Source organism: Oenanthe melanoleuca, chromosome 1, assembly GCF_029582105.1.
Source record: "Oenanthe melanoleuca isolate GR-GAL-2019-014 chromosome 1, OMel1.0, whole genome shotgun sequence".
Lineage (NCBI taxonomy): Eukaryota > Metazoa > Chordata > Aves > Passeriformes > Muscicapidae > Oenanthe > Oenanthe melanoleuca.
In genome coordinates this window covers 19,681,753-19,702,828 of record NC_079333.1, presented here as the reverse complement: position 1 = coordinate 19,702,828, position 21,076 = coordinate 19,681,753, and the positions used below count along the sequence as shown (strand labels likewise).

General features: G+C 37.7%; 2 protein-coding genes across 3 annotated transcripts in view; one reads left to right on the top strand and one right to left on the bottom strand.

The window, feature by feature from the left end:
• The window catches only part of CMSS1 (cms1 ribosomal small subunit homolog), a 216,551-nt gene that overhangs the window by 178,564 nt on the left and 16,911 nt on the right, over window positions 1-21,076 (bottom strand). The gene's annotated exons all lie outside the window — the stretch shown is intronic.
• On the top strand, window positions 153-20,242 carry FILIP1L (filamin A interacting protein 1 like). The gene is made up of 2 exons (XM_056483703.1): window positions 153-1,131; window positions 17,143-20,242. The coding sequence occupies exon 2, from the start codon at window positions 17,258-17,260 to the stop codon at window positions 19,895-19,897; it is 2,640 nt and encodes an 879-aa protein (XP_056339678.1). The 5' UTR covers window positions 153-1,131; window positions 17,143-17,257; the 3' UTR covers window positions 19,898-20,242.

Below are 21,076 nucleotides of genomic sequence, written 5' to 3'. Positions count from 1 at the left end.
TTTTGTAGTTACATCATCAGGAAATAAAATACTATCCTCCAAGGACCCCGACTCTTTACAGAAGGAAAAAAAAAAAGGAAGGCTCAAAGTTCATATCCCCCCTCAGAGGAGTTCAGCTGAAGTCGCATTTTTTGTCATAATAAAATTAAAAGGGAAAAAAAAAAAAAAAAAAAAGAAAAACAGAAATAAGCTCCCTCAGAGAAACTAATTAAACAAGATGACTTCGAACTTAGTTTTTCCGTTTTTAAACTCTAAGCTGCGGGACTAAGTGGAAAACATTGTACCTAATCAGTAACAACTTCTAACGACTTTATTATCAGGGCTAGAGAGGAACTGCCCTAACCCAAACCTTCCGCGCATTCTTCTATGGCCCTGAGCTGGTGGACAAACGCAGTGTTTCACACAGTGCCGGGCTCAGCCGAGCCAGCACCCGGTGCCGAGCTGAGCGGCCCGGGCCGACCTGTCCACAGGGAGCCGAGCTGCCCACAGGGAGCAGAGCCGAGCCGCCCAGAGGGAGCAGAGCCGAGCTGCCCAGAGGGAGCAGAGCCGAGCTGCCCAGAGGCGAGCCGAGCCGAGCTGCCCAAAAGGAGCTGAGCTGCCCAAGGGGAGCCGAGCTGCCCAGAGGGAGCCGATCAGCCCGGGACCGAACCGAGCTACCCACAGGGAGCCGAGCTGTGCCCAAGGGGAGCCGAGCTGTGCCGAGCTGTGCCCACAGGGAGCCGAGCTGTGCCCAGGGGGAGCCGAGCTGTACCGAGCTGCCCAGGGGGAGCCGAGCTGTGCCCAAGGGGAGCCGAGCTGCGCCCAGGGGGAGCCGAGCTGTGCCCACGGGGAGCCGAGCTGTGCCCAGGGGGAGCCGAGCTGTGCCCAGGGGGAGCCGAGCTGTGCCCAAGGGGAGCCGAGCCGCCCCGGCAGCGGCCGCACCGGAGCGCACCGGGCAGCCCGGCGGGGCCGCACCGCGCCTTATATGGCAAGGCGCTGACGTAATGGTGCATAGGCTCGGGCCGCCCGCCGCCCATCCCTCATTGTTCCGCGGGAGCGCTGGAATGCTCGCAGCAGCCCCGATGCCACCGCGCAGCGCCCGCGCCCCGCAGCACCGGCTCACCCGGGAGTGCTATAGCCCGCCGGCGCAAGGTAAGGCAGAGGGTGGGAAGCAAGCTTCTTCTGGCAAGCACTGGCGCTTCTGGCTTTTTCCTGTCGAGATACCTTTTAAAAAGTCACTTCCAAAAAAAAAAAAAAAAAAAAAAAAAAAAAGAGGGGTGAGGACTAAGTAACAATTAAATACCCCAAAACAGCACCAGGAGATCTAGAAGATGTCTGGTGAGAATCATATATAGGGTGACTATTTCAAGCGTTAAAATCTGTCTTTAAAACAATTCCTGCAGAGGCAACAGATGAGGAATTAACGTAACATTAAAGGAGAGAGTTATGAATTACACACACTTTCCAAATGGTCGGATAAAATCATGACTGCATTTAAAGCTGTGGAAGGAGTCCAACAGTATTGTAATATATTAGGCAGGGCTACTACCTCTCTTTCTGCTGCATTTACATGCATATGCTATATATTAGTAGACATGTACACACACATGTCTCTAAGCATTTATTATACTTTTGAACAACTTCTACTGTAGTTTTCAGAGCGATGTATAAATTGCCACAAACATTACTTTGTATTAAGATTATGCTATGTCTAAAAGAAAGAATTGCAACTAGTTTAATTACTAACAAACTTTTCAACTCCTACACACTGCTTCCCTCTTCTGTGTCTTGCGTGCAAGTGTCAAATCACAAGAGGGCAGAACTGTCAGATTTTGATGAAAAAAACTTTTAATCCTGTTCAAACACATGATGAGTGTGAGAATCAGAAAGCACATTGCTCTCTTCTAGGCTTATACTGCAAGATGCTCAACAGTATTGCAGCTATTAATTCCAGAAAACAGGGAATGAAAAACAGCTCTGATGAGACACAAAGCACCTTGAAAGATTAGGCTTCAACGTGTTTATAATTCACACCTACATAATATGCAAAATTACACTGTCCTCTCCGTTAATTAAGGGCCAAGCCCTGTCAAATCTTTGTTCATAGGAACAACTGCAATTAAGTCAATTGTACTGTCTTACTTGCAAATTGGAACTACTGAGCACTGCACTTTAGAGTCCGATGTGTAATTTTTTAAAAATGTTAGATAAGTTAAACCTTAAGACCTTTAAATTCGAACTCCTCTTACAGGTAAAACATGTTTTTGTGGTATGTTCTCCTTTTTCTTAATACAAAAATAAATGCAATTTTAGGAGAGGAGTAAGGGTTCCTTTTCCCTCTATTTGATGTTTTCAATCCTGCAAAATCCTCATTCAATTATATATTTAGGAAAAATCAAAGCTGGTACTAACATGCATTGCTGTACTATCATGCATACATAGATTTAGAGGCTGAGCCAAAATATCTTGTGTGGACTTTTTGTAACTTTTTTTTTGCTTTAAACATGGAGAAAATATGAAGCAGTTATTTTCAACATGCTTCTAAAAATGTACACATAAAGTTACTTTTCATTTAAAAGATAATTCAAGTATTTGTGTATTATTCACCTGGCAAATTAGATAGAAGTCACATCCATGTTTGCAACATATTCTTTTTTGTAACAAGAAAAGTTTATACCTCTGTTGAGACACTCAGGGAAGAAGGCACTGTATAGTATATATATAGAATGAAAAGAATCCTAGCAACCAGAACAAATGTAATTTCACAGTACAAAAACAAATACCCCATATCAGTATCCTGAGCCCCTTAAAAAGTCTTCTGCTCACTATTCTGCTATATCTGCAGTCCTCAAAGTTTTAAAATGATTACTTAGTTTTCTAAATATCCACTGTCAAGTTATAAAGTAGAAAACCTAGCGACATTATGAACAGATGTGTTAGGAACCAAAGTTAAGTGACAGTCTTCAAAAAATATGAGTAGAAAGGATGAGCTGAAGAAGTTGAAAGACAACAATATGGCAAAGAAAAAATATTAACAGGAATGCTACATATGCAATAAATTTGATAAAAGTACTACATAGAAAATAAAAAAAAAGTCTCCCCATAGGTAAGAGACATTTTCAGCTGCTCCAAACCCAACAAAGAAGGGCGACTTCTTTCACTAATTACCACTTTTGCAGTATCTTAAGTACCATCTGTACTCTGAATGCTGCTAGCCTAAAACAAATCAAAACATCTATCAAAAGCCAGAACTCTACTTCCCATAGTCTGTCTTCCTCAGATTAAAAGGGAAAACATTCTTCACTTAATACTTACAGGACCAATTTTGCTCTCATTTATACTGGTAAAACGCCAAAATAATTAGACGAAGGTATACTGATGAAACTGTCTCTTTGCTGTTCCCCCCCTCACCACCACCTCTGTATTACACTCCTTTATGATATCAGATTTCCTAACATATTTTGGGTATTAACTGATTGGTATTCCTAATTTTAAGTTATTAAAATGCTAGCTTCTGTTAATTAAAAGTAAAAGAAGACAGTGAAAGAAAAGAATAATCACGTAACTCAGTCTTAAACAACTGTAGTTTCTTTATCTAAATTTCTTTTTATAGTAATTTTTCACAAGATCCAATGTGAAAACATTTTAAGAACAAATACATCCTCCAGAAATGAAAGTCAACTTCCTATCAAACTGCATTGACCCTTTGTTCCTTTCCCGTCACTTCCCTTTCCTCCACTGACAAACATCTGCTGACAGCAGAATTTTTAGATATTTGATCCAGAAGAAAAGGGATAGTTTCTATTCCACATCAGTATTTGTAAAATCAAATTATTTCTTGATTTGTGCTGAGCAACAGAATTTTCATACTATTTACCTAATACTATGATGAATTACCAATTTTGCACTTGTCATGGGATTAAAAATAAAGTTTGGTTTTACTCCCAGGGTTTTACTTCCCCTCTGTGGCAGATCTTAAAAGACTGCTACTTTTCTTCAGGAGAAATTTTTTAACACATGTAGTTTGGCATGGGCAACTGAGCAACTACAGCTCTTCTGGACCTTTCCTATGAGCAGCTGTTCTCAAATCCTGGGTGTGGTACTACCTGAATAAAGTTCATCAAAAAAGCAATTAAAATATCTAAGTCAGAGAATCCTAATGAGTTTATAATGTAGGAGGACATATCTTTAAGAACCATTGTATAAAACTGTAGGTCTGTCTCAGTAATAGTTTCCCTCAACTCTTTATCTTGTTACCAAGTTGATTTCAACCTAGAAACTGTGTCTTGGCAGTAATTTTTAATTGCTTAGGGTTTTTCTTTCATACTGAATAGATTGTGCCATGGCACCCTTAGGGTCTAGGTTGAACTTCCTGATGTAGTTGAAAGCTTGGTTAGTTCAACCATTCACTAAACCCAGCTCTAAGGAAAAAATCACTGCTGAAAAATTCTAAATATAGTGCCCAGTCTTGTGATTTAAGTGAAGTAATGGACACTTTGACTGTTAACACCTCTCAGTACACTAGGCTGATTTTGAGGTTTGCTGTGTTTTCTGTCAGTTCAGTAGCTGAACTCACACTGATGCACCAATGGAGCACTCTCAGGCAGTTACAGCTCACTTCTGCAGAGTGTTCACAGTTTCTAGCAGTATGTATTTGAAGATTTTCTGAGGCACCTGTTAAAACAGTATGAAAAACACCTCCCAAAGCAATTGTTCCTTACCAGGGCTGATGTGACTGTGAAGAGGTGAATGTTCATGCAAACAATGAATGCTGGCTGAACACCCAGCAACATCATCACAGAACCCTCCTTTAAAAGCAATATGGAAATATCAGGGGTGAAAGTTCAACCCAACCTTGCTACACTACTCCACACAACTCAAAACCATAACCTTGGTCATTCAGGCTGATAAGTGGATGCACATTTTGCCTGTTGCAGAAGTCCCGCCTGCTGCTGCAGCTCATGGAGCACATGATGATGATGTAACACAGCTGCTTGACTTCAGCCTCAGGCTGGGCAGGTGAACACCAGAGAGTGGCTGCTGAGGCAGAGCAGCAGAACTTGAGCCATTCTGCTTCATGCTGCATGCTCAAAGAAGCTGAGAAACCAGAGCACACAACCACCTAACTGCTCACACCCAAACTTCCCAAAGCTTTACAGACATACATCGGGCAGGGTACATAAAGCTCTAGTGAACATGACTGAAAACGTGTATGGGAAAAAATCCACCCTTGACAAGAAGAACACTCATCCTGCATACAATGTCAGGGATGTGAAACAATACATGACACACATCATTATCTTTCATGGATTTCCAAAGGCCTGGGAAGGAACACAACACTTGCTCTTAAATGATGGATAGAGTTCTTAAAATCTGCCTTAAACCTAATATTGAAAGCATTTTCTTTAAAATTCACTGCAGACAGCTGATTTAAAACTTTGTCTTTTATTATTAGAGATACAAAGCTTATCTAGTGTTTACATAGCAACTATTGCAATGACAGAGTAAGAGAACGAAGAAAAATTTTTTTAAACTGAAATGAAGCATGATGCTGCTGCCATAAAAAAACCACATAAAACTGGCTGCTTAAAAATAGAAAGTAATGCACTCATAAAACTCCAATTTTAATTACACATTAGACAAAATCTAAGAGCTAAGTTTAAGCTGACTGAATTCTGTCAGCTTTTAATGGATTTAATCTTTTTTTGATACAATTCATAAAGCTTTCAGTCATTAAATCTAACTACGAAAAAAATTTAGAAATTTTATCACATGTAAGTTTGGCCTACCTGAAACTAACATCACCCATCACATTCCCAACCATGATTCTATTCTGCTTAGCAACAAAGAGGCTCAGAAGAAGCATAATAAAAGCCACAGTTGTTTTTGTTTTCAACTTCAAAATGCTACCCCCTGGTCAAGCACATTCTACACCTGGGAAGAGCCATTCTGTTACCAAAAAAATATCCATACCAAAAAAATGGGAAGTGATGTATATTGGTCACTGGAACCTGAGGGTGTAACAATGCCACATTTGGGGCAGCAAATCCCTAATCTAAATATCTGAAATCCAGTATTGAACACACTAACCTGGATGTAGCAAGGTGTGGAAAAAAATGCAATGCTCAAGCATTAATGCTTAAATCTGCAACATTTTTTTCTTAACTTGCAAAATACTACTATATACTCTTTTTAATATAAAGAGAAAAGTTTTTAAATTAGCAGCCAAAACTAAATACTGAATTGTCTTCAATGAAAAGGCCACCAGGAATCTTGGCAGCCCTAAAACCTCTAAAATCTGTGTTTCTAAAGAAATAGCTAATCTCTAAATGAGCATGTTCATTTGTATGCATATGAGTAAGCAGCAGGGGGATGAAAGCCTCTGCACGAAGTCAGCAAGTACAGCTTCCCTAGAGACCAATTCCAGATGACAAATAGCTGCCCACGAGGGTGGTGCGGGGACGACACCAACCGGTGGAGAATGCTTAGGCTTCTGCTGGGAGATTCACACACTGCTTCCCTTTTGGGAAAGCAGCAGACAACAGCTGACAGGAATAGTCAAGCTTCCTTTACATACGTTGCTAACCCATACAAAAGAGGAGGGAGGAAAATATACCCTGGTATACAAAGGAGCAGCCACTTTGGAAAGGGTCTTCTTGCCCCTGCTTTGTTCCCACCCATCACCTAGAGCTCTAAAGGATTATGTCATCTCTGTAAAAAGCAAAATTTCTCTCTTTCAGTCAGGATCAACTGGGTGGGAAGAGTCAGAAATTGACATTGGTAGCATTTTATACCTTGTAAATGACCCTCTCATATATCTAGATTAAAGCAGTTAACTAAACTACTTGCAAGTTCTGTCTAGAGAGAACTCTTTTATTTTCATCTTTTGAAACCACATTATAAATTAATGGTAAAACCTAAAATATAGTACATCAGAAATATACTGTACATGAAAGCATTCTACAGCTCCTTCATTTTCAGTGACATCTGAAACAAGAGACTATAACCTGAATACCACAGATCATCAGCCAAGATGCAAGGAAAGAGATCAAGTAGGGCATGTAGCCAAATGTCACATAACGATACTGAGTTATAAATCAGTTTGGGGTACACTAACTAGGCACAGAATGTTCAACTCAATTCACAGTTCCTTAAAGAACAAGGAACACAAAGTCTTCATATGAGGGGACAAGGGAAGCATACATGCATGTGACCCTGCTCTTTCCTAAAAAAGCCTCTTCCTATGACAGTTTTTGAAAGGCAAAGAACACTAAAACAACTAAAAATGGAAAACAACTAAAGATGGAAAAAGTAAGTATCTCTCTTGGCTTTAAGAAAACTGCTCATTTTAAAACAGTTTAAGAAATCATTGATCACAGAAATGCTAGAACTAGTTAAATCTACTTTTTTTTCCATCCAAGCAATTTAGGGGTTTTTCCCCTATGAAATAAAAAAACATTTCTTTTACAAAGCAATGAAGTTACTCCAGCTGCTGAACACACATGCAAGTAGCTAAAAAACCCAAAACACCACAATCATCCTACACACTGCAATTGGCACTCTGAGTGAACATACGAATAAAGGATCCTATTTCTTTTACTCTAAAGCAGGGTATGTGACACTTAACATAGTGAACAACCAAGGCTGCAGAGAAATGGAAAAATCCTACTTCAATACATCATAATCAATAGACCTGAGAAAAAAAATGGTCTTCAGTTAAACAATTCATCACAAGTGAATAAGATACTTTAACTATCATTTCCTATTGAACTGTGAATTAAATCTGTGAAGTAAACCTCGGTTAGAACTATAATCCTTAACAAAATTCTCAAACTATCATCTTTAGGTCTCCAATGTAGCTTCTTGTCATGTAGTCTAAAACAATGTGTTAGTCCTCTTTGAAGAGCATCAGTTTGGAGAAGCCATGTAAACTTAAATGTTGAATTTGCTCAGGATTAACTTGTTTCAGACAAAACATGCATTGACATTGCACCTTTAGATAATTCACCAAGTGCTCCCAGGTCTATGTTGCCAGAGGCCTACTGGCAGAAAAGAAAATACAACTTCCTAACATTCAGCAGGTTTACAGCAGATAGCAAGAAAATGAATTATCTGCCAGGTTGCCCGAGGTTCAGTACCTAGAACTGTACCCAGAAGCAGTTTCTAATGCATAAGAAAAAGTTCCAGTACCATTTCCATAGGTCACAGAGTGCAAACCAGGAAACTAGCAGGATTCTTCATCACTTGCAGCTTTGAAGTTTAGCTAGTTGACCCTGCCATAATGCATTGCTACCAGCTCTCTCACCTGTGCCTCCAACATGAAGCACTTAGAGAAAATGGACACTTTCACATTATCAAGTCTATGTGAAAAGATGCATATTTAGCTTCAAAATGAAACTTCTGTTTGATTATAACACTATTGCTGTTAACATTATTATTTACAGTCTTGGTTACCAGAAAAAGTTGCAAATGTATTAGCAAACCTGATAAAAGCCTCAACTACACTGCTTCATGCAACTTAGCATCAAGGAAAATTTAAATACTGCAAGCTAAGTTTGCAGTAACAATTAAGATTTAAGCTTTCTGACAAAAAAGAAGAAATGGGGTGCCACCCAAGCCCAATTTCAAACACTTAGAGTTTATTAAACACACAGAGCTTCTTCAGGAGATAAGCATATCAGCAAAAAAGGCTTACTTACTTTTGTCTGAGGATGTATATAATAAAGATTTATGGGCATGAACAGAACTCTCAAGAAGTAATGGAATTCAAATCCTCCGACAAAGCAGTGACACCACATCTATAATTTCTGAGGAATGTTTATCTAATTGATTACAACCAGCCTCATTCCTACAAATAATGGCAAACTCTCAGTCTTCCCTAACAATGCCATTCAATACTAAAGTATCTTTATTTAACTTACCATGTTAAATCTACGTCATTAAAATCACAATTTTAGTACATAAATTCTTGTACACTGTGCATGAATAGTGCATAATAAAGTTGGCAGACAAGTTCCACCTGTCTAGAAGCAAGTGGCCACTGAGCAGGGCTGGCAGCATGAGTAGGATGCCTTCAGCTCAAAAGAATAAGTGAGCATGGCAGTATGGAAAGTTCTAAATTTTACCACTGGTGATGACTGATGATATAAGGCCATGGTTAGCATAAAAGATAGGCACAGTGCCTACTCTGCCCATGGATGAAAATGCAGCCCTAAACATTTATTTTTATATAAAATGTGTGTTAAAATTGTTTTAGAGAACATCCAGTTCCTGTAAATGTTATGGGAAAATGACATTTACAACTAACTGGTCTCTTCTGAGTAACATGATGTGGCTGAGAGCCATTTTCTGTCATACCAATAATATTAACTAATTGAAGTTTAAAAACGTTTGTATAAATTAGATCCTTGCACAATTATGCCCAATTCTGGTCAAGACAGCAGCACCAGCACTGCCTCAGATGCATCATATTCCAGAACAGCACCTATTTTCCACCTGTGCCCCCGCTAAAACATTCCATAAAAGAGGTCCACCCTGAACCTACAAACTATGATGTTACATACAGGATAAAAAATAAATTCACAGGATTTATCTATAGAAATTGCTTAAAGACGACTCAGACTGTTCTCTTAACATAAAAGATTATCATTAAATTGAAGTGTAAAAATGTGACTTAAGGATTACAAACTTGCACCAAGCTGAAGCATCTGATTCATTCAGAGAATCAGAACTTCTGCAAACTTCTCAGTCAATTAAAGGATGCAGAGTAAATAGCCAAGACAAAAACTCACACCTCCAAATTTTACCCTTCCATCAACAGTAAACACAGCATAGCAGTGATAGCAGAGTAGTATTTGCCTTACACAAACCAAACACACATGGCTCGTCATGTCTAGTAGCCGCCTCGCCAGAACCATCCACAGCTTGGGCAAGCTGCACTCCCTTGTTTGTGTCTAATCTTTCCATGGGGAGTGGCAGTGAAGACAGGCAGGGCTCCACAGGACAGTTTTCAGGAGCCGAGTTAACTCCTGTAACAGTTTTCACTTGGCAAATCCTAGCAGGAGGCTGCAACGTTACAGAGTCCTAGTACTGACACTGAATAGAAAATGCAAACCCATTCACCTGCCCACAGGTAAGGGGTGGATTAAGCCCTGACCTGTTTATCTCTGCAGTATTATCACACTAGTGATTTTAAAACCAGCTCAGTCATTGTGGTCAAGCAATAACATTCTATCAGGAATAACACTTAAAGTATACACTTAAAACTCAGGTTCATGAAGACACACAATTTCTCCCATCAATTTTACTTGTTAGCATGTAACATCAAATATCAAATGCAACAATTTTGATGACACTGTTGTTTAAAAATCACAAATCATAAAAAACAGTATTTGTCTTGGTTTATTTTGTGTAATTACTGCACTTAAAACCTATTTGGATTAATAATAATTCTCCAAATCTGTTACAGAAGTTAGCACTGGTTTTCCATTTTAATGAATCTGAGGATCAGGCACAAAATTTCACTTGTTAAAGATGAAGACAAGAGAGAAGCAGGACCTGGATCAGTAACTGAAAAGTTCTGCCTCATTCTTGTTGCTTTGACCCCTATACCACATCTTTCATGGTTCATCTTTCCATTTCCTTCAGAAAGCTTTCCATCTGCAAAACTATAATTTGCTGGCTGATGTAGATTTGAAGAGCTCCAAATTCTAGTGTTGCATCTGAAATTACTGGCTTTATTTCTGACTTTATAGGCAATATGGTGGAAGACATTGAGAGAGATGTGGGAAGAAGGGGAACGTGGCAAATATGCACTATGGTAATACAAAAAAAAATTCTGAATTACTAACAAAACCTAAGTGCTGCTCCTGTGAGCTTTTAGCTTGTTGAGATATTTAGATTCAGAACAGAAGATGATTAAGTCATGCTGTGTGCACAGTCATACGGCACTGAAATGCCAACAGTAATAGATAACGACTTCAAAGAATACCTGAAATAGCTGTTAAATCTAGAAAGAGGAAAGAAGAAAGAAGAATGCATCTCAAATTGTGCCATGTTTTCTAATAAGCTGAATGCTGGGACCCAGAGTTTTTAAGGCTGACTTCAAGTAAAGCTCATTAATATTGTGGTCTTCTCAGGTTATCATTTAAAATGTTTTCAGGATAAGCAGTCAAGTCAAAAAACAAACCAAACCAAAAACCTGCCAACAATTTAATAGGACAGCATTTTCTTCATTCCCACCTAAAAAATCCCACTCCCATCTCTCTGTCATAATCTCAAACAGATTGCTGTCATTAGAAGATTAGGAATTAACAACAGAATTAGTAATTATCACACTAACATTCAAGTCCTTACTGCTACAGAAAGCATTAATGCTTTTTACACAAGACTGATGTTTTGATAGGTGACTTTCAAGATAGAAAACTTTTTTCTTAAACTGAGGTTTCATTATAAAACAAAACTGAATTTTAGTGATGAAGTAAAATTACTTGAACTGGAAGTTAATCTGGTCTTAAATCTTAAATTAACTAATATGAATTTGTTAAAAGACCATTTTCTGTCACCAAATTTACCCAAGATTTCATAACATTTATGAGTGCAACTATCCCTATATCTCCAGTAAGAATATTCAGCAGCTTAGTAGTTGTGAAATCATGGTCATAAACAACATTTAGTGTTCCTGAAGAATTAATTTTTAAAAGCATGTATTATCTACACATGTTTACTCAGCACCACAGCTAAATACATCTGGTTATCCATGCAAAATTTTGCCCGTTAACATAGAACTGGCAATACCATTCATCTTTTATGACTTTTATTAAGACTTGTAAAGCAAGTCAGCATTTTAAGCATCAGATAAAACGATAATTACTTTGTGATAGTACTCACACCTCCATCATTAAAAGTTCTCATTTTATAAAATAAATTTCCTTATTGGGAAATTTGCCTTACACAGTCTCTTGCAGTTGAGACACACTTCGTGGAGGTTTGCATCCTAGCATAAACAAATTCTTTGCAATTTACAGACGTAAATTAATGTAATGGAAAACAAATTTAAAAATAAGTATTCACATTCTGTTGGGAAGTGCTGACTGATTCAGATGAAGCCAGCAGATTACACAACAGCTATGGTATGTTGTTGCTGCTGTAATTTCAAAGGCTTTTGACTTTCTTTACGAAGGGGAAAAAAAGAAGCATTAATAAAGATAATAGAGAGCCATAAAAAAGCTGTAACATATGTCTTCATAGAAACTGCACATCAATAAACAGAACTGTAGGCAAAGGAAAAGATTAAAAAAATGCATAGCTACCCCAAAATCAGAAATACTTTAACAAACACAAATTTTGTTTCAATGAACTGTGCAAGGCACAGACTGGCTTTCTTACAAAAATAAATATGTAACTGTGCTGGTGTAAAAAAATTACAACAACTTGTAAGATTTACCAGAAATGATGAAGCATGTTTCTTCTCTTATTAAAGGCCAGACCATGTCTTATTGCTAACTGGGAAGAGTGCTGCAAAGGAAGAGGCATTACTTCATCCACATTTAAAAGCTTTCAGCTTAAAGCTTTTATTTGCTTTGTACCAGGGGAAATTCAAGCATATGTCCAAAAAATTTAGAAGTCTCCATCATGAAATAACCTGTAGAAACTCTTGTAAACCACACCTTTCATCTGAGGAAGGGTGAAGAGCATGACCTAGTTAAAAATATGGATTTTTATGATTAAAAAAAAAAATAAATAAAAATCACAGAAATTAAAAATCACTATCATTTCTGTAGAATTGTCTGATACAGATATTTACAATATGTACATTAAAAACTCCACAACACTTCAGTGAGCTTTACAAACCATTATCTATTTCTCTTGCAGCCTTAGAAGACAGCCTTTTCTAAAGTTACCACTACAACATTGCTTAAACAAACAAACAAAAAATATGCATTTTCATTCTTATTATTCAAAGAATAACGATTAATTTCAGAACAAACTAAAAAAACTTAAAAACCAAGAGTGTTGCAATCTCTGCTTCCATACTTTCTTTGGTTTCTGTGAAACTCAGGAAAAGTCACCCCCTTCGAATTCTGTAAAAACATAAATTAAACAAACTCCACGTAATACAAGTCACCCCAGGAAAATGGAAAGTCCCTCTTAAAGGCAAAATGTTATGACATGACACCAGGACAATGAACTGTTATGGGAGTCTCCAAATCTTGTAGAGAATACAGTCATTATGTTGTCTAATATAATGTAGTGTAGTTGAAGCTATATTCACTTAGAAAAAATAAGGAAGAACAAGACAACACAACAGCATGCAAGGCATTAACACCAAGAAGCTGTAGCCTGCATGCTGAGGGAAACAACTAAACAGATGAGAGCTGAGAAATACAATTTCTTTCAGGAAATAAAGGAGCTGTTAACTGGTATTGCAAATAAGTACAAAATTAAGCCACAATAAAGCAATAATTTATAACAGAAACTCCGAAGTAATAAGACACTGCCCTGACTCTCTTTAACTACCTATCAGTCATGTTCATAAAAACAATTTTCAATGTCTGTTTTGGCTGGCCTCAATTCAGAAGGGGTTGTTGTAGTCCTGTGAAGTCAACTGCTTAGAGTTGTGTAAAAGCTTTGTCTAAATGATATGCCTACCTTTGCCTTATACAAAATTACATGATAATTAAATTTAGCTGGCAAAGAAAATGATAAAAATATTTTATTGGATAGGGGAGTGCCTGTTCTTTTTTAAAAAGTATTATTTATTTAGGCCAACTTTTTTGACCTTTGCATTTTTTCAGTAGAATTGATCTCTCAGATATTCTGGATACTGTTATTCAGGAAGACAGTATTTTGGATGAAGTTAATACAAACTACTTTTACCCTGTCACCAGAGTCACTAAGTGCTATTATCAGTTAAAGCACTTCTTCAAGCACGAGACTTCTTAATTCAGGTAATATACATAACTAAGCATTGATCCACAGAACTCAGGTTCCAAAAAAAACCCTGACCAAAATTAAGCAATTAATTTAAGAACATAAGCAAACAAATAAATAACACCAACCCCCTCAAACATTTTAGGATCCTCTTCCGTTCCCAAGTGCATATGTGCAGACAGTCACTGTGACCTACTGAACCATGAAACAGGAACCCAGCAGCCAAGGAAAGTTCTTTGCAAATAATAACAGACTCCCAGCTGACTTCTTGCAATATCACTCTTTATCCAAGAAATCACTATATACTCAGCAGTGCTGAGGGTATTTTCTATATAGGAATATATGACTAAGCAAGTGAAAAAAACTTAATGACACAGTATAGAAAAATATATCATGCTAATATTCCTTTTATCTTTCTGGAAACACATTAAAATCCTTTAACTATCTGTTGCTGTGCTATGCTCTTAACTTCAATCAAGTGATTTTATAGAAGCATTTTTAAAAAACTAAATAGATCTCAGTCATTACAAATACTTGCTTGTGAGTCCGTTTGAATCTTAAAACTGCATTTTATCTTTTGAATAAAGGAATCATTTTTAAGTACAGAAAGTCTTTTGACATGACCAAAGAAACAGATTCTTGAAAATCATTACACAACAGTCCAGATACCAGTAATATAGAAACTTTTGTTCAAATAGCCCACACAACACAGACTTGATCAGACTTGACTTGACTGTCAACTTACTTAATTTATTATTTATGCACAATTATCTTACTTGAATCATAAAAACTTTATACAGCATCTCTATGAAAATTACAATTGCTTGTTACTGTTTGGCTTAAGAGTCTCTTTCCAATGCAATTTAAGAGGCATGACTTGCTGGATCATTAGTTTCATTTGGCCACAGAGATACCAACTAGTTAATATGGAAGTGTTGGATAAAACACTGATTACCTAAGGTATTAAGGACCGCAGCTAAATCTGCCTTAAAAAAGTAAATTACAGTGAAGCAAGCTAAAATAAATCAAATGCTGGTAAGTCCAAGTAACCATATGAATATGTTTTAACTTCATGCACACATAAAACCTGAGTTCATTCCAAATGAAATTGTTAGTTGTGCTTCTGTTATGGTTTTATAGCTATGGCAACGGTAAATCATCAATTGAACTTCACTACTAAAGCATTCAGAGACAAGGGTGGGGAGGGAAAAAAGATTTTTACACTAAAAAGAATTAGAACTGAAAGTAGCAGTGAAAGGGGACAAAAGTTTATATACTGAACACAGTAAAAAGTTGCCTTTGAGATGGTGCAGTCCTCCCCCCGTTTATTTGTTCTGTCAACCAGCAGCATTCCTTCAAACTCATTTCACAAATCTCTCCCTCTCCATTTCTACATTTGCATATCTGCTTCACCCATTATGTTAATTGACTGTTGTACAGAATTTGTGACTGCTTCAAGTCATTGATGTTTATGGCTGTTTCCCATTCTTTTAATTTTTCATACTAAGCATTTAATTACATTCAACATAGTGCAACTTAGGCACTAAAACAGGAACAGTTGGGACTATGAAAATGTTATAAGAAATTTTATTGTCATGTGTTTCTATACATCATCATTAAATCAGACAAGTCTGGTGGACAGTTGTGCAACGGCAAGGATTTCCTCTCTTTGTGCAGGAAAAGCACATTGTTTCCAAAGGGGATGCTGCTGAGGCAGCCTATTGCCCAGGAATATGTGCCTTCAGTCAGTCAACAGCTAATTAAAAACTGTGCAAAGGAGGCCCTTATCTAAGCTCTTCCTGAACTAAAAGGGAGGCTGCAATAGGAACGTGTCAGTGGAAAGCTGTAAAGACTCATCATTGGACATAGACATCACAACCGTGACCACAGACAAATGTGGAACAGGAATACTATGTTTCAGCAACAACTTATAGACAGCTGTCATCGTATTTCAGAGGGGAAAACAAAAAGGTTTAATGGCTACTTAAACACTCATTTTGTACAAGTACAGTCTTGATAACCAAGTAATTTCCTTCACATGATCTACACAACTGAGTCTGCATCATTCTTATGAACAACACACAAATTCTAATTCTTTATTACTTCATCCTAGGCTTTTCAGATTTTTGTTTAATACCAGAATATATTTATCTTGGCTGCAGGAAAAATGTAATTGAAAGGAGGCATATGTGCTGGTCAAACCTAATCATACTTTAGGCGAACTCCAAAAGCATCTTTTGACAAAGAAAAGTCTACAAAAGAACCTAAGAAGTTGAGGTATTTGGAGGTTTCTTAGGATCTTACATAAATAAATGCACAACCTTATCCCAAGTCTCTTGCTAATTAAGTATGTTGCATCCCAATAAAGACTGAGTATTAACATAAACTTGTAAAACTAATTTTGGAAAAGCATCATGAAAACCTTCAAGAATCATGTAAAAGCAGGGCTGCACTGAGGCATACCTGCAAATCCAGACCTAACACACATTAGGACATTTGGGCTTTTTTAAGTTCAAAAGGCACAACTGAATACCTGTTTAGCTGACTGCATTTGTGTGTGTGTGTGTGTTTCATACGAAGTCACAAGGCCTGCACTTTCACTAAGGACAGACTTACCTAATTTTGCTCTGGTGTGCTGCTTAGGGATGCACATTATGCAGCCTGACAAACTGCCCATTGTGGCTACATTTCCTTCACATACTCAAATGTCCTTAAGGTTTGATTGTCAAATATCAGGATGGTTTATAAGTTACAAAACTAGGATGTTTATGATGCTGTAAATTATATCTGACCTTGAGGGCTGCACTGACCTAATTTCTCAAGCATTATAATAATCACATTTCTTTAAAAAAAAAAAAAAAAAGGCACAATGCACACAAAAAAACAACGTTTGAATGCACATACCTAGCCTCAGCAAACAGCTGAGAGAAGTGTAGTTCCAGTGCAGAATAACAACATAGTTTTGTTGCACTGACGCTGTCAGAAGTTGAAAATATAAAGATGCACAGTGACTGAAGTTGCTAAATCTAAATGATCATAGTGAAGTGTTCATTACAAAAGAATGTTTGAATAGGAATCAAGGCCAGTGGGCACTTCCAAATGATACTGCAAGGAGAGGTCTGCTTGTAATGGATGTTCATGGGCATCTGGCAGAAAAGTTGTAATATTTCAAGCGTGTTTTTAAAAGCCCACTAAAATGGTTACAAAATACAATATTATTTCCTCCCACAGATTGAAAAAGCTTCTTGAACAAGAGACAGTATATCAGGCAAAAAAAGAAAAGGAAAACAACAAGAAAATAGCTAAACTGAAAGAAGAATTGACTAAACTGAAATCCTTTGCTTTAATGGTGGTCGATGAACAGCAAAGACTCACTGAGCAATTGAATCAACAAAATAAAAAAATTCAAGAATTAACCACTTCTACAGAACAAACACACGAAAAGCTGACTATTGCTGAAGCAAAAATTCAAGAAGAGAAACAGAGATCCAGCAGGCTGGAGGCTGAAATTCAGGCCCAGAACAGTAAGGTTTCCCAAGACCAAGAAGCAATGATGGCCAAACTAACCAATGAAGATAGTCAGAATCGCCAGCTCCGGCTAAAATTAACAACTCTCAGCCGGCAAATCGATGAGCTGGAAGAGACCAACAAATCTTTACGAAAAGCAGAAGAAGAGCTGCAAGACCTAAGGGACAAGATAAATAAGGGAGAGTGTGGGAACACTGCACTTATGACTGAAGTAGAAGAACTAAGGAAACGACTGCTGGAGATGGAAGGAAAAGATGAAGAGCTCATAAAAATGGAAGATCAGTGCAGAGAACTTAATAGAAAGTTAGAAAAAGAAGCATCACAGAGCAAGAACCTTAAAGGTGAAGTTGATAAACTGAATAAAAGAATTATGGAGCTGGAGAAATTAGAAGATGCTTTCAACAAGAGTAAACAGGAATGTTACTCCCTGAAATGCAACCTAGAAAGAGAAAAAATGCTAACAAAGCAGCTGTCCCATGAGCTGGATGATTTAAAAGCTAGAGTTGGCGAGCTTGAAGCAATTGAAAGCAAGTTAGAAAAAACAGAGTTTACGCTTAAAGAAGATTTAACAAAGCTGAAGAGTTTAACAGTGATGCTTGTGGATGAAAGAAAAACTATGGGTGAAAAAATAAAGCAAACAGAAGAAAAGCTAAAAGCTGCAACTTCCCAGCTTCAGGTGGAACAAAATAAAGTGATGTCAGTTACAGAAAAGCTGATGGAGGAAAGTAAAAAGGCACTGAAATCAAAATCTGATGCAGAGGAAAAAATGTCCAGTGTTACAAAAGAAAGAGATGAACTGAAAAACAAACTCAAAGCAGAAGAGGAGAAAGGAAGCGATCTTGTTTCCAAAGTGAATATTCTAAGTAAAAGACTTCAGTCTCTGGAAGATGTTGAAAAAGAGTTTCTTAAAAATAAACGTAAGGAGAGTACTAAATCTAGCACCTCCTTGCAGCAGGAAAACAACATCATCAAAGAGCTTACTCAAGAAGTTGAGAGGCTTAAACAGAAGCTCAATGAAATGAAGTCTGTAGAAGATGATCTTATGAAAACTGAAGATGAATTTGAATCTCTAGAACGAAAATATGCCAGTGAACGGGACAGAGCCAAGCTCCTCTCAGAGGAGTTGGAGGCTGTGAAAATGGAATTGGCAAAATATAAACTAACGGAAAAGGCAGAATGCAATCAGGAGCGCCTTTTTAAGAAACTCAAAGAAGAGGAAGCTAAATCAAGTCACCTTTCCAGAGAAGTAGATGCACTGAAAGAGAAAGTTCATGAATACGTGGCAACAGAAGACCTAATCTGTCACCTGCGAGGTGATCACACAGTCTTACAGAAGAAACTCCTCCAGCAAGAGAACAAAAACAGGGAGTTAGCAAGAGAAATGGAGAGCCTCACAAAAGAACTGGAGAGGTACAGATCCTTCAGCAAGAACATCAGGCCCGGTCTCAATGGAAAGAAAATTCCAGATGTGCAAGTTTTTTCTAAAGAAATCCAAACAGATGCAGCAGACAATGAACCACCCGATTACAAAACCCTCATGCCTTTAGAGCGAACGGTCACAAATGGGCAGCTCTATGAAGACAGTGATAATGAGGAGGAACAAACAGTGTCTTTCAAAAGCAACTCATCCACAGCAAATGCTACAAACAAAAAATTATGGATCCCTTGGATGAGGTCAAAAGACAGCCATCCTCAAAATGGAAAGATACACACAAAGCAAAATGGAAACTGTGCACAGACTGGAGATCTAGTCCTAAGCCACACACCTGGCCAACCCCTTCACATAAAAGTAACTCCAGACCACGGACAGAATACAGCAACCCTTGAAATAACCAGTCCTACCACTGAAAGCCCTCACTCCTACACAAGCACAGCAGTCATACCCAACTGTGGCACTCCCAAGCAAAGAATAACCATAATTCAAAACGCCTCCTTAACACCTGTAAAATCAAAACCAGGAGAAGGTTACATGACTCCAGAGCATGTAATTTCTCCTATTACTATGACTACTTTTGCAAGATCTCAAACTCCTGAATCGTGTGGTTCTTTAACTCCTGAAAGAACAATGTCCCCTTTGGCTTTACCTGGCTCAAGTTCTCAGGAACAAACACTCTCCTCGGAGCCTTTGGAAATGGGAGCCAAGCATGCTGTTTTTAGAGTATCCCCAGACAGGCAGTCATCATGGCAGTTTCAGAGATCTAACAGTACCGGATCAAGTGTAATAACTACTGAGGATAACAAAATCCACATTCATTTAGGAAGTCCTTATGTCCAAGCTCTCACCAATTCCAAGCCCGTCAGCCCTTGCACTGCAGTGCAAGACAACAGAACTCCAGCACTAGTTAATGGCCTACCCACTAAGCCCACCAATAAAATCACCAGCAGTATTACTATCACACCATCAGCCACTCCTCTTCCACGGCAGTCACAAATTACAGTAAGTAATGTCTATAACTGACCCCCATCCATGCTGACACCCTTACCAGCAACCCATCCTGTTTTTCATCCCAGCAAGAATTATTTGGAACAGCCTCTTTACTTTGGGAAAGATCTGTGCATGAACTATACAACAGCATATGGAACTAACGTTAAGTTTTGCCTGCTTAGTGTTATCAAGTGTGCACTTACTGTATATCTTCTCATTGAAATACAGTTATGTAAAATATTTAGTCTTGCACTTGTATAAATGCATCTTTATGTATTGCCATTTTCAAAATAACTCACATTACTTTTGACTGCAACTTGCCTTGGTAAAATATTTTAACATTACCAAAAAAATACAGTAAATAATTGATTATTTTCATCATTGCTTGCTGAATATTTTTTGTTTGTTATGTGTGGTTTGTATTTTTTCTGCATGTATTGTAGAATTTGAATTAAGCCATAATATTGCCTGCTAACTTCAGATAAGACTTGATTCATCATCTTCCCTGCTATTTCCCAATTCCTTCTAGCCCTCTCGTTTCAGGTAATTATCACTACATCACACACAAAATATTATGTATTGTATAACAATGTTGGGTTAAAACTCTTTTTAAATCCTCCTGCAAACTTTGCTTGTAAGTGAATCAAGTTCAGAAGCTTATATCACAAAGTCATTCCCCCCCAAACAAGTTTTTTTTTCCAAATACAATGAAAAAAAGTACAATCATTTAGGCATGCTGTAAAACAATCAACAGCAACATCTAAACAATAATTCAGGAGAACAGATTTACATACAATATTTACATTTCATCTGAGCTCCTAGCCATCAATTTAACAAACAGTACACACACACAAAAGTACACTGAAGAATAAACAAGATTACCAAACTATGGCATAACTTAATGTTTTTCACTCTATAGACAGAGAGCTTGACAGAAGCATTAAGAGGCAATACTAGACCAAGCCTCTAAACATGCAGGCCTCTGGGTCTGGGATAAATGTAAATGCCATACAGAATGGACAAAGCAGGTTAAGGTATTTCAGTGACAATTATAGTATTTGTGCCTAGCAAAAGGACAGAAATGTAATCAATTCTGTCTTTTACACACATGCCAGGCAGTCAATTTTAATTTCCCATAAAATATTGCTAGTGGTAGAGCAGTTTCACATACAACATGAATCAATCCAGAAGATCTAGAATGCACTTTCAAAC